At 37.4% G+C, this 14,815-nt stretch overlaps 2 protein-coding genes across 2 annotated transcripts in view; one reads left to right on the plus strand and one right to left on the minus strand.

Annotated features, from left to right (window-relative positions):
* The first annotated feature begins 990 nt into the window (after positions 1–990).
* Positions 991–3,540, plus strand: LOC136411656 (uncharacterized). Its single transcript, XM_066394309.1, has 8 exons — positions 991–1,104; positions 1,167–1,324; positions 1,436–1,592; positions 1,906–2,276; positions 2,330–2,540; positions 2,591–2,875; positions 2,931–3,039; positions 3,098–3,540. The coding sequence occupies exons 1-8, from the start codon at positions 1,047–1,049 to the stop codon at positions 3,273–3,275; spliced, it is 1,527 nt and encodes a 508-aa protein (XP_066250406.1). The 5' UTR covers positions 991–1,046; the 3' UTR covers positions 3,276–3,540.
* A 1,344-nt stretch (positions 3,541–4,884) lies between these two features.
* hiw (highwire) overlaps positions 4,885–14,815 on the minus strand; it is a 43,116-nt gene continuing 33,185 nt past the window's right edge. The window contains 6 exon segments of the mRNA XM_066393902.1: positions 4,885–6,418; positions 6,475–6,742; positions 6,799–7,008; positions 7,734–7,841; positions 14,380–14,565; positions 14,618–14,778. Coding sequence (XP_066249999.1) covers positions 6,303–6,418; positions 6,475–6,742; positions 6,799–7,008; positions 7,734–7,841; positions 14,380–14,565; positions 14,618–14,778 — 1,049 coding nt within the window. The 3' untranslated portion in view covers positions 4,885–6,302.

Consider the following 14,815-nt stretch of genomic DNA (forward strand, 5'->3'; position numbering starts at 1 on the left):
CGGCGGGTCGAAAAATTAATGAAAATACCCGACCAACGGCGGCCGGCATTATTATTCCCCCATATACCTTTGCATAGTAATAATCGGAAATTGCTTCGTTTCAGTGGCGTAGGGTTTAGAAAAAGTCATTAACGGCGCCAATCAATAACGCTGGAGATATGATTTGCCGATTCGATGCCCATAATGCTGAAGCAAATGAAATGGCGTTAATTACAATGCAACCTGTCTACGTGATTTGTGCTCGCATTATCTTAATTGCCCGACACCAATCGATATTATTTTGACCTTTTATGTCCGATAATAATTTTTGATCTTGTATTAAGATGTATAACATAACGTACGGCGTCTTAAAAGGTTGTAATTAGAGAGTGTATAGTATCATTTTTTCATTATTACGATCCGGTCGGTTCTGCGTGCCATTCAAGGCGAAAATAATTATAATTTGAAGAGATTCGCATTGAACTTGAAAAACGAATCAAACTACTGTGGTTTAAGCTACGACGGTCCGACAAAAGAGGGAGCCATACACAACGGCCCTCTGTTGAGGGGAATTATAACACAAACAACGCATTGGCGTTAGTGACAATTTTGCGTTGAAAAATTAGGTGGAAATTGAGGTGCTCCGATTTCAGCGATATTTGGCTCTGCAGTCCACATACCATACAGCGTTAGTATGCACAGGTCAATACACAACCAAAGTTAGACCTTATATCTTTGAACATCGAAACTTGAATTTTAAAAAAACTGGCGATCATCTATATTATATCCATTTCTCTTTAACATTGTGTTAGAAAAAAATACAATATAACCTCACCTGTTCCTGAACGGTGAGTATTGCACGGCACCGTATATCTTTCTGGCCGTAATGTATCAGACAAGGACAGAATCAACCCGTTCAGTTTGATCCTGAAATAGATATATATATATTTATAACAATGACAGACGTTCCCTCGATGACTTTACTTCAATCACTGTGACCAGCAACAGTGACATCTTACTTGTTTTCTGTTTCTTTCATTGTTTTTGTTAATGCAAATCCACCCATTATGTTTTACCGCAAATTAATCGCAATATTAATATTAATAGGAATATTCTTTGATCTAGGTAACTACAGGGCGCTCAATTAATAGTAGCGAACCTCCTTTTATATGTCATGACTTTTTCAGGCTCAGCCTTTACATTGAAGCTCCAATGTGATGGCCACATTGTTCGGGGGGCCACCGTGAATTGCACCACTTGGATAGTCGACTCCGATAATGAACCGGCCAGCGGGAAATTCAAATACGACTGGAGGGACGACGCTGTTCCTCCTCACAAACGACTGGTATGTCAGTTGAGCGTACGCCATAAGAAATAATAATATGACTGGGAATACATTCTTTTATTCAATTCACTTAAGAAGTTAAATTTGGTATTAACTGTAATGCATGTTCAGGTCGAATCGGGGCCCAATATAGACCACTGGTCAATCACATATAACCGGGACACAAATGAACCTGGATACTACACGATTAGAGTGGTAGTATGCGAATGGATAATGAGTTTATTTTGCGCACCCAGTACTTCAATAGGAATTACAATAGAGCTCACTGGTGAGTGTTCTGAAAACAGAATTATGGGTACTTCCCTTGATTATGTATTATCTCAATTTATTGATCACTAAAGGAAGCATAGAAAACAAATACTCAGTTATTTCAAAGTTGGATACATATATCAAAATTCACATCCATTATTTATCAGTTAAATACTTTGCTGTTATAACTACCAGTTTTAGTTAAAAAAAAAATGCCATGCATCTGAATTTATTGAGTAACATTTTTGCAATAACTCTCTTATTTGTTGAGTTAGGGGGTGAGTAATATGGACTTTCACTTCTGTATCATTAAAGTCTATAATCTCTTCTAGATGGCCTTAATGGCCACCTGGAGATTGTACAGCTCAATGAAACAAGAAACCTTTATGTATCTACTAATGGCTCTTTCACAAACACTGTGGCCCTCCAGCAGCCTGACAAAGAGTACCTCATGCAAGCACCCACAGTGCTCTCATACTGGTTTGTTGATTGTGTTTATTATGGGCTGGGAACCAACTTGAGTTTCCCATTCAATTTCTCCAATCCTGAAGAAGAACATACAATTGAAACATTGGTAGTGGGAGATTTCACTCCTTTGCCACCTCCAACTACCACTCCTATGCCAACAACCAGCACCATCCCTCCTAGTAATGGCAGTACCACTATTACTACTACTACAACAATTAAGCCTACAACCACATTGGTAGGTTTGTTAAGATTTGAAAACTAAAGAAAATGAACTGGACAACCTTATAGAAACCTACTGGAACTATTAAAAAAGTGTCAAAAAGAGAAGTCACAACGTCAATGACCAACAGCAGTGAAACTCAGTTGAATATAAAAGTCTGGCAGAATGGAGTGCTAGTACCATACAACAACAGTTTCCCTTATGTGTGCAACAGCACTGTGATTACCACAGACTTTCATAAAGTCTATGGCTATTTCCAGAAGTCGGTAACAACAAAAGGTATGTTGATTAACCAATAACATTGAAGAGAAACAATTGTCTTTTTTTAGCCCCCATCTCAAATGTGAGCATCTCAGGCAACAATTGGTTGCAACATGGGGAGCTTTTGAGTCTGCAAGTTAACTGCAAAGGATCTGCAAGTATGCAGTTTTGCTACTACTTCAAGGCAGGTCTATATAATGTGACAGGCAATGAAACTTGTCAGCAGTATTCCAGTTTAGACGTGTGCGATTTCCCCATTCAACGCTACTTCCAAGATCAGCATACGGTCATTATCATCATCAAGAACGACGTCAGCAGAAAAGTCACTTCAGTGGCTGTTACTGTTTATAAAGGTAGTTTAATTGCTCCTTTGACAGAGAATGAATAATGACATAAGTAACCTTTTAGTAAAACAACAAGCGCAATTATCTGTTATAGTAGTGCCGGTAGCGTTCAGTATTGCAGCAGTTATCGCTATAGTTTTCGGAGTAGCCTACTACATCCAAAACAGGTCTCAGTAAGTAGGGCGTTTCCTCAAATTCATGATTGTATTAAATCCAATTTCGACATTTTAGCTTCATAGTCGAAGTGGCAGACTTCGATTTCGGACCAAAATATGCTGATATGGAATATAAAACATTCAAGGACCGGCTAAAAGACTCGATGGTCAATGCGTTTACTCGGGATCCAATTCCATCTACGTCATCAGAGGGTCCCTGGCCCTCAGGACACAAATACGGCAGCATGACGTAATGGCCCTAAAAGTCAATAATAAGGCCATCTCTCATCTGTCCGGAGGGAGGTGGGGTGTGATCTGTTTTCCGGTGATAATTGAGAGTTTTTCGATAGTTTAAGTAGTGCTGATAAATATTAATTATTGTTATTTGGGGCTAAGACAACAGTAGAGGTTTCTTTGCTTCATCTGTATTTATATCTTAAATGATCTAATTTTACTGTATATAGTATTTTATGTGCATATTGTTATGTTAATGTCAATAAAACGAATATTTGAAATGTGGCACATTGGCCATTTCAACTAAAAATAAACAGATATTTATTTTCTGTGAAATGAATACGGACAATACTATGACTGATCGAAGTATTATCGCCGGTTAATTAAAGCAAAGATCTATATTTATCGGAACCTCATTGAAGGAAAAGGAGTCGCAGAATTTTATGGTCATTTACATTTACGTGAAAGTCTCCATCGCCACTTCAACCAAAAAGTTTACCACCTAATTGCCTCAAATTCTACTATTTAATTTGGCGACCCACAGTTAATTGTCAACTAATTAAAGAAAAATGTTAATATAATTAATAGGAAAATAGACATACGTTTGAAGATCACTTTAACTTCTTTGACTGAATCCTTCAAAACAATATAGGATGATGACTGCGGGGAAACACCACTCGATCCCGATTGAAGATGGGCGTTAGGCCGGGGCAAAAATTGTTGTATGAGCACTCAGAACATTAGTAATTCCCAAATTGGTTTTATAGAAAAGTACGATGACAGCAATGAAATTATGGCTGAGTTGGAAATCGTTAAGATTGAACTAGCTTCAGGTGTCAACTGTGTGCACCTCTAGCGGTTTCCAAGATTTTTTTAAAAATGTTTAGTATATTATCTACCAACATGTTATTAGTAAAATTACAAATTCTGAACAATTTGGCGAAGGCTATGTTCCTGCAGAGTCGCGATATGACGCTTATGGCTATTGTTCATAACAGAATTTTAATTATTAGATCATATATAAAACGTCGATAGTGACTTTATCTTTATTATACATATTAATTATGAACGTAACGTATGAAATTCTAAATAAAGGTTGTTCTTAAAAGTTTTGACTTCTTTTTCGAATAATTTGTCTATGAAGAAATGTCTTTCTCGGGCCTTGCTTATTTTTTACTTTTCTGCGCTTCTAAGTGATATCGATTAGTTTTACCTAGAAGTACTGAAATTTTTGTTTGTGGAAGGGCAGTATTGCAATTTACTGCATGATTTGTTCTTGTTGTTAATAATTGTCACGATTACAAAATAATTATTTAATAATGATAGCTTAGTAACGAGCAAGGTATCATTCCATTTAATTTATCCATCCATTAGGAGTATAAAATATTCTCGTTCGGTGTATCATCATTGGTAGTTTTGAAACTTTAAATGGATTAAAGGAGGCTTCCAGTTATTGTGAAAAATTCGTACTTGCGAATTTACTCATTATAAACACATGTCTTATTATTAAATGAAACAACAGAAATTTCTATCAAGTTATTGATTTTTTTGCTTGTACAGAGACTACTGTTCTTACGGTTATTGCTATGAATGCGTTTACTTTGAGGGGAAACATCAAACAAATTTTTTGTTGGTGGAAAATTAAATATAATGTTTCTGCAACTATATCTGTGGTCTTTATGCGCAATAAGAAAAGAATTTTCCGACTTCCTTAGCTACAAACTCTTCACAAAAACTACACGCTTAATATACAAACGCTGAAAGGAGCATTCTACGAGCCAAAATAAATAATAAACAAAAATATGCTCATATAAATACATTTTATCATAAAGCTGAATACAAACACATCTGGACTCGGCTCTCAATTGAATACAAACAAATGGACACGTGGTTTTGCAAAAACTTCTCATATAGTAATGACGCTTTTTACGAAAAAGGCTTTAGAAATAAAACAATAACGGTTCAGGTGTCAGTATTAATGGCGTCCCTGAGTTTCCTCTTGCTTCGTTCGCGAAAAATATCAAATTTCGAATGAAAATGCGAAAGAATCTGAAATAGTTTGTACAGAGTTGAAAGTTAATTTCACGGTAGTACAACAAGCGTTCCTACGACTATGTGGCCAGATGAAAGCAAGTAAAAATCGCACCTTTAAAATTCGATTTGATTTTACAATTCTGGTAATATCATGTGATTTGCATTCGGGTCTCTGAAGTCGCACGATCATCGAGCAGTATATTTGGGTGGAGATTAAAGTAAACCGAAAAAAAAAATTCCGGGTTTTGAGCAGAAAAGGTCATGGGCACACGTGAGACCGAGCAGTGCAGTGCATATCGCGCGCTACCAAATATCAATGTTTAATTAAACTTTACCGTTATGTTCATTTTGACATCAACATTTTCAATTACTCCCTTTATTTTTTTTGAGTATGCTGCCTCGCACACCAGTTAGAGGTGATTAGAGCGGTGAAATTGCAGTAGCAGCATAAACTCACCCACATACCCACTGTTTAGATATCTCTTAACTATCCTAAATCCATTAGCAGGAAACTCAGATGCTGATGTTAAAAATTCTGGTCACAACTTCAATCACTTACTCCAAATCAATCTTTTAAAATAATAATATGACTCTTAAAAAAATACCGTTGTTCCTCTGCGGTTGAAAAGAGGAATGTTTAGAGCCTTCCATGTACTCACACACGGACATTCCAAATATTTTAGTTTCGTTAATTTTCGTTCTTATAACAATTTTTTCCCAAGTCCTGAAGATGGTGACCAATTTGTTGTTGAAACGTTAACAATTTTCATCCGAGCCTGTAGTAATGAGTAAGTATTATTCTCAGCTAGCTTTAACTGGAAATAGTGGGCGATTCCTCTGCTTCAACAACCCGTACCTGCGTGCGAGGTGTTATTCCCAAACAAAATAAAAGAAAAAAATTAGCACTGTTTCTTGACACTTTGCTAAGAAGATCCTTCGCTACTTCAATTCAACAGTGCAATCCTGGTTGTTTACGACCTCTCCGCAAACTAACGGCTTAAATCTAAACCAACCTAGAAAGTATGCGCATTCCTGCACACCCCACATCCCAAAGCGAATTCCTCCCCCGTGGCCGGATGCTTCACGTGCAGCGGACACTCGTCTCCCTCCAGCTGTATTGCTCTAGGCCCTAAAAGACAGCGCGACACGCTCAATCCCATAAAGCGTTCGTGCTCGGAAACTTACCGGCAGGACACGTAGGCAACTCCGCCTTGGTCAGATTGGTCACACGCTGAAAGTCGTCGTGACACGGATTGCAAAAGTGCGTCGTTCCGAAGCAGAAAAATACGGCCACCGAGCAGCAGTAGCGGCACTTGTACTCCAAAAAGTCGGCGCCGTGTTTGGGGCACATTTGGGCCCGTGCTACGTCGCTACAGGCGCCGCACACTAGCTCCGCAGGATCGTAGGCGTCTCCTGCTTCGGCGTCGCAACGCGCTTCACCCCCATAATAAGCCTAAGAACATTTACTGGTTTTGCAACGAAATTTCCATGCTGCCACGTTCTTCTTGCCTTTCCGCATTTGTAACAGACGTAATAGGCGTATCTGTCCATTGCAAAGGCGGCGGCGTCGTTGTAGAAGCGAGCCCCCGGAGTAACCACCGCCTCCACTGTCTGCAGCCCTTCGTATTCCAGGCGCATCAACGCTTTTCTGCGCACGTCCTTGTACAGTTCCTGGATGGGTCGTAGGAGATCCCCTAAAGTGGGGTGTTGGATATTCACCTGAAGGAAAGAAAAGCACAGTTTTCAAAGAATACTGCCCGTTTTATGGAAAGGATTGTCTAGTTTTAAGGCTCACAACCAAACTATCTATGATAGCGACAGGCCTCTCCTGGGAAGTAGACCCAAAATAGGCAGTCAGGTATCCAGATTTCGGTGTTATAAAACCATATGATAGAAAGAAAAACCAGTTGAAGTTGCAAAAAAATATTTTGCATACATTGCAATATCACCAAAAGCCTACTGAGAGAATCCAGTAGGTACAATTTGTTTTAAAGCCAAATTATTAATATGCTGTTAACTTTAACATTTAGTTATTATCCAAAACAACCAAGAATCTGACTGATACAAGGAGGCTCTAGTTCAACATTTCAATCGAAATTAGCAGTTAAACTTGGCAGCACAAGAATACGAAAGTTACGAAACTGCTATTAACATGACAATTATCTTTCTGACAAACGCAGCTCTAATTCCACAAAAGAAAGCTCATTTTATCCGACAAACAGAGCAATTGTTGCAAATTTTAATAGTAAACGAGTCGGTTCCTTTCTATTCGCACAAAGTGAAAATCTCCTCAATGAAAACAATCAATAAAAAAATATTATCACAGGTCCGATTGCAATCGTCTACTTTCAACCTGGAAAATTTGATACTCGCAAAGAAAAAAAAACGAACTTGATTAAGTGCTGCCCTTGAATCTAGGCCATGAGATTCTAGCAGTCTCCTACCTTGCATATAGGGCACAGCGAGAAGGAGAAGGTGATCCTGGGCCCCGCCCAACGCTTCATCAGTACCGCCTTGCAACAATGAAGATGGAAAACATGACCGCATTGCAACTAAAAGAAAAAAGGGCAATCAATCAAAGCTACAGCTCTTGAACTATTAGTAATCAACGCAGTTTTTGGGCACTTCAAATTCGGTAAAACCGACCTACGTAATGCTTGTGTAAAAAGAAATATATCCCACGGATTAAAGTCTTATCTAGTACCTCAGGAGAGAACAAACAGTGATTTCTTAAGGATTAAGCTTGGCTATATAAAGAGAGCTTAATGTAGGGTTTCTATAGTCGACAACGAAGTTTCCTAAAGTCTGCCATAGAAACCTATAAAATGAACTCTAAAGTTGTGCTTTGCGTTGTCCTTTTGGGATTCGTTTATACAACCGCGTTTGGAGAACCAAGTGAGTACCACTTGAAACTAATTACGAACAATCGACACATGTTTTTGTAATTAAAGCATGTCCGGATACCAATCCAGATGCGCCAGTTTTCTTCGAGGACCCTGACGATTGTGGCTCTTTCTATGAATGTAGTAACCAGAAACCCATCCACTTGACATGTGCTCCTGGAACCTACTTCGATGAGAAGAAAAAGGACTGTGAGTGGGCCGAAACTGTAGACTGCGGAGTAAGGCCCACAACTGTAAAACCCGACACCACCTTGAACCCGCATTACTAAATTTAGTACTTTATAGCTCCCAGAACCGCCCTGAAGAAATTGTGGTACCCGTGTATGAAGTAAAATATTTTTTCTACTTGATTATAACATGGTTATAGCATATTTATATTGTATTTATTTCTATGACTGCGGTCAATATTTCAATGTCCTGAAAACTTTCCCAAGAAGACACTTGTCGTGCTTCAATTTCATCGTTTCTATGGAAATTAGTTGTTGACAAATTTAGCAGGAGTGTAATAAATTAGCCCTTAGAGCCAAAAATTGTTGGTGCTGGCAAGTTTTGGGGGAAATGAAATAGAAATAGAAGTTCGGCGTTTCTTTAATTATACAGACAAGTTTTCACTGCATATACAGATGCGAGAAAAAAAAGCGTCACCTATGCGCTCGCAGCTTTAAGTTGAATATTTTTCTACCAATTGACATAAGCGAAATTATAAATACAACACGTTCTTTGAACACTTTTAAGAACAATCTACAAGTAATTTGATGTCGGTGTGTCGTATATTAAAGAAAACGTTGAGGAAAGTTACAAAAAAACACAAAAACGAAAAGTAGGTGACGCTATTTTTTTGCTCGCATTTGCATAAGGATAATATAGGTCGCACAAGGATACAATAAAATAACATTGGAAATAACGATTTGCAAGGCGAAATAGTCCCTATATTCAACCAATACTGTGGCAAAAGTACAACGCTGTTAGGAGTTGAAACATCAAGTTACTAATGGTGATGTAAACATAAACTAAACGTGCCCTTTAAAGATAGGTAACCCAATATACCAGCACATGCAACAATACCTTAAGGCCTTTCGCACATTAGGCAACTAAAAAGAAACTAAACTAGTTATAAACTTAAATCACAAACTAGTTACCAACTATGCATTCTTACGATGCTACTGAAAATGTATCAATAAAATCAAGTCACTTGTCAATTTTCGCAGTTTTGTTGTATTGTGTTTAACTTATTATTTTAATATTGTGATTGTACTACATTTTTCGGTGATGTCTTTGGGTGAATATCCATTTAATCTATAAAGACACAGGTCTTTTCCACTTCTTGCACTAATATTAAGTTCAAAGACTGTTTGGCCATTTTTGTCGTTGAAACGGGTGGTTTAATTAATTAATCATTTATAATGTATTATATTTTATATTTTATATATATTTAATAATTTATTAATCGCCGAGCGACTAGCATGTCGGGTTGCTCACCCATGCATTGCAAACCAGTTACCAATTAGTTGCATTGTATACGGATGCTTATTGAAATACACGGGCGACGACTAATAAGCAAATAATTGACGATTTAAGTTTGCAATCAGTTTCTTTTTAGTTGCTTAATGTGCAAAGAGCCTAATTGATGTCATGTCATGTCGTAAAATGACTAAGTTTGTTACGCAGACCTTTGGAAATTTGCGATTAAATTTAATCATTAATAGTTGAAATTTTGATGTTTTCCTCAAATTTAATACATTCTGAATATGTCTGGAAGGGGGTGTATTTAAAGAACCCACAAATTTTAAAGCCAAAATTCTATGAGATGATAAAGGAACGTTTTCCCCAGACGAGCGCAGTAGATCAATATACTTGCGATTTTACCTGGAAAATAATTTCAGAAGCCACGAAACTGATCAATTCGCTGTGTTAATTTCACCGCGTTCTTAGATGTTATCTTTTTCTTGATAGGATTGAAAGGAAAGTAAATCTTCTCCTTTCACTTAAAGATTCAAAAATCATACGATTCATAGATACCCAAATTTATTCATTGATTGAACATTGAATTTAACTGAAGTATACTGGGCTCATTCCTTGGGTTCAGGCCTAGACCCACAGTCGACATCGTTGGGATAGTCGCACACTTTCAAATCGACGTTGTAGTAAAGCCCTGCGGGACAAATAATGCGGTGAGGAATACCGCGGGAGCATTGATAGAAAGCAGCGCAGTTTTCAGGATCGGGGAGAAGTTCCACCTCAGCGTCGGGGTCATCATCAGTGGTCTGGCATTCTGTGAATCGACAATACTGTCACATATTCCTTTACAACAAGACTCCAATGAACTTACTTGGAACGTCAGCGTTGCAAAACGTGACGAAAATGGCGGCAAAGCCCAAAAAAGCGAGCAGGAATTTAGTCATTTTTTCACTTTAGCACGCAAAAAAGACAATGGTGAAGTCTACAGATCGTAAGGTTTATATAGCCCGGGGGGCCATTGAGATTAATCCATAATCATAATGATAAATATGATATGTTCTAATCGGTTTGTGCATGTTGGCGCAAATCAAAGCGCATTGGACTAATCCCAAAGTCACTTAAATAAGTGAAGTGGTTTGTTTTTTTTTTTAGTTCCCAGTAGATCAACTCATTATTTTAGCGCAGTAGTGGGAAATGTTATTTCCCCCCTAAGAATAAATATACACAAATAAACAAACCACTCAACCGCCCTGAAAATTAAAATTTGATTATTACTACCTGCATAAAACCTCATTCTCTCGGTAACAGCACTAGAATTTACATCATAGGCCAAATATAGAAAAATCATTTCAGACGATATATAGTGGATTTTTTAAAAGTATAAATGCCAATATCTCGAAAATTATGCCAACAATGGAAAAATTAAAAAACACGTCTACCATAATATGATGGAAGAAGGTGATTGCGAGTATGATGAACTCACTACCTTCTACCAACCACAACCCAGCCACCCCAAGTTTTTTTTTTTTAAATAGCATGAACATGGTTGCGACATATTGTCAAAAAGTATTTTGAATAAGCTTTTCAGCGGTATCAAAATGTCAGGAATTCCCTCTTCAAATGTAACCGATAATGTTTAAAATGCAAAATTCACAAGTACCTAAGCGTAGAATTAAGTGGTTTTCAATTAGAAATAAGTAATAAAGCTAATAATTAATTGAAAATGTTATTGTAATTGTATCAAAGCCTAAGATTTGTCGTTTAATATTAATCATTTTTTATAATAGCTGTCCCTTATTTTCCATGCAAGCAAACGATATTCACGTTCTCGACGAGCATTGTTATCAAAGAACTAGTAATAATGTTAAATGTAAAAAATTAGGTATTTTTCTTTTTTCGTTATTTATGAATGTTTTTATACTCAGTAAATCGTCTAATCATGTTTATTATCTGAGTTTCACTTCGTGCTTTTTCGCGCAAATTTTCTATCGAAACAGAGCTAATTAAATTGCGAAACGGATTGAAATCGTTTTTATTTATGGTACTGAGGAACGTTGTCTTTTCCAAACCACAGGAATATTTCACCAACGATATCCTAGAACGAACATTAATCCTTCTACGTTAAGAAATTAATAGATAAATTTGAAGAAACCGGTTCTGTGGCCAATAAAAAAAGGAATCAACCTAGGTTATTAGATGAGCTTACTCAAATCGAAGTTTTCGAACAATTTGCCCAAAATCCATCATTGTCTATTCGTCACGCATTTACTTAACTGGGCTATCAACAGTATCGGTTCGAAAAGTTCTAAAATTACACAAATGTCATCCATACAAAATTCAACTTCACCAGGATTTGAATGAAGATGATCCAGACCGACGAATTGAATATTGCGAGGTAATGGAAGTTTTGATTACCAATCAATCCCGGATTACCGCTAAACGTTTGCTTCAGTGATAAGTGCACACTTTACTTTAATGATGCTCTTAATACGCACAATTGTAGAATCTGGAGTGATATAAGCCCTTATGTTATGAGAGAAGGAAGCACTCAATATCCACAAAAACTGAATATTTGGCCCGGGATCCTTGGAGATACCGTCATAGGATCTTTGTTTATTGACAGTAATTTGAGTGGTGAAATCTACAATAACCTTTTAGAAAATACTATCGAACTATTAATAATCCATGAGGTAGAGAATCAGCAGGGCGAAAATTGCGAATCACAACTGAATAAAAATTTACTAAGATTTCAACAGGATGGAACACCACCACGTTTTGTTTTACTCGTTAGGCAGTAACTGGATAACAATTGCCCCGCAAGTTGGATTGGAAGGAAAGGTGCGATAGAATGGCCCCCTAGGTTTCCCGATTTCACGCCCTTATATTTCTTTTTATGGAGGCACTTGCATATTTTAGTATTCAAAAACAGAAACAATTCAAGAATTAAAATGAATTGTTGTAAAATGTGGTGTGTTTGTGAATTATTACCGAGTGTCGTGCAATTCCTGCGGAAACCTTTGTCAATTTGCGTCAAAAATATAAATATCGTTTGTACGCTTGCATGGAAAATAATGGACAGGATTTCGAACACCTATTATAAAAAAATATTAACATTGAGCGACAAATCTTACGTTTTGATTTAATTACAATAAAACTTTGAATTAATTATCAGTTCTATTACTTATTCCTGACTGAAAACCATTTAATTCTACTTCTAGGTATCTTACTCGACTATTTTGCATTTTAAGCATTATCCGATACGTTGAGGGTGGAATTCTAGAATCTTTGGTATCATTGAAAATGCTTTCCGACGATATACCGCAACCATATCCGTGCTATTTAAAAAAAATGACTTGGGGAGGCTGAGGTACCTTTGGTAGAGAGTAGAGAGTTCGTCATACCTTCAATCATCTTCCCCTATCATATTATAGTAGACTTGTTTTTGTATTTTTCCATTGACGGCATAATTTTGAAGATATTAACGTTTATACTTTTAAAAAACCCACCCTCTACGCAATAATGGCGTATTTGACAAAGTGCTTTTCAGTGTGACGCGTCACATATCTGCGATATTCACCGAAACCGTATGAAACTGAAAAACGCAACCGCATGATTTACTAAAACGCGACAATTAGTCCTTCTGAAGAAACAAAGATTTGACAACATCTTGAGAGGACGATAAAATTCCACTAATTGATGCAGACCACTTAACGGATTATCAATTACAAAAACCATTAACCTGCAGTTGTAAGAAACATACGGCATACTCTTGCGCCTACTCCTGCATATAAAATTGCTACCTTCGTAGATTCACATCAATCAGAATTCGACATTTGACTACCAAAAATTCAACATGTTCAAAAGTAGTTTGTTTGTGATCAGCATTGCTGCAATCTTAAGCGCGGCCTACGCCGAAACCTCAGGTAAGAGATGAGTGTTTCTATTATTCGATTCAAAAATTGAAAATAGGGCCTTCTGTGTCTATTATCCAATAGAAATTAGTTAAAAACTAACAAAACACATAGATCAACGTTGCTAGGTTCTTTCTCTTAAATGACACCTGTCCTGTAGTAGTAAAATCTATTTTTCTTTCAAATAAATAATTTTTTTTCACAGCAGCAACCCTGTAATTCTTCAAGTAATCATGTGATTTATATCCAATTATATAATAATCCAATTAAATAATAAATATTTATATACCAATAGGAGCGCTATTATTGTGACAATAACTATGTACGACATTGTCATTTAATTTTTTTAGTTCCAACTGGGAGGGTTTTCAATTATAAACTATTTTTTTCCGCAGTATGCCCCTAACACTTCGACGACACCGACTCGAGAATCATGTATTTCGCCGACGTTGAAGACTGTTCTGCCTACTTTCAATGTTCCAACGGATCGCCCTACCTAATGCACTGCCCTGCTGGTCTATACTACGACATCGAACAACAGACTTGCAACTACAAGGAGAAGGTCGATTGTAGCTGAAGGCACGTTCCTCTGGACCCCTCTCCATATTAGAGGGATTAATGTGTTTTATTATGAAATAATTTTGTTTTAATTTTTTTAATGGGTTTTCCCTAATGCAACCTTTAAACCCTCGCGAAATCACCTTATCTCCAAGCAGATAAAATATGTTACTTAGACAAGGACAAAAACAATAAACACTTGAGATATACTCGTATTTACTTTAAAGCGTCACAGCACCACTTTAAACGCAATGACTTACCTGAATAGCAGGTGCACAAGATAACGCTTCTGTGAAACAAATCATGCACATATCATCGGAGTCCTGCCTCAAAGAGCTGTCATTGGAACATCCGTGTAGGCACGGCAGACACTGTGTTTCGCCTGAAGCTCCTCCGCACATGTGTCCGCAGTTCAGCAGCTTCATGCAGGCAGTTTTCCCATATTCCTAAAAAAAACACTGCTGAGATGGTTTTAATTTGGCGGAAACATGAACTGACTTGACACTCGGAGTCGGCGCACACGTTGCCGATGGCCAACAGGCCCGAGTTGCCAGTGGTACCGCAAAAGCGACAAATGCCAGTCACTCCTGCTGCCCGGCTGCGGGCTCCTCCTTCCCGGTACTCGACCAGGGCTTTTAGCGTTCGAGAGTCGGCTAGAGCTGAAATGAATTACAAATGTAACTCGAAATTGAATAA

The sequence above is a fragment of the Euwallacea similis genome, chromosome 10 (genome assembly GCF_039881205.1).
Source record: "Euwallacea similis isolate ESF13 chromosome 10, ESF131.1, whole genome shotgun sequence".
Lineage (NCBI taxonomy): Eukaryota > Metazoa > Arthropoda > Insecta > Coleoptera > Curculionidae > Euwallacea > Euwallacea similis.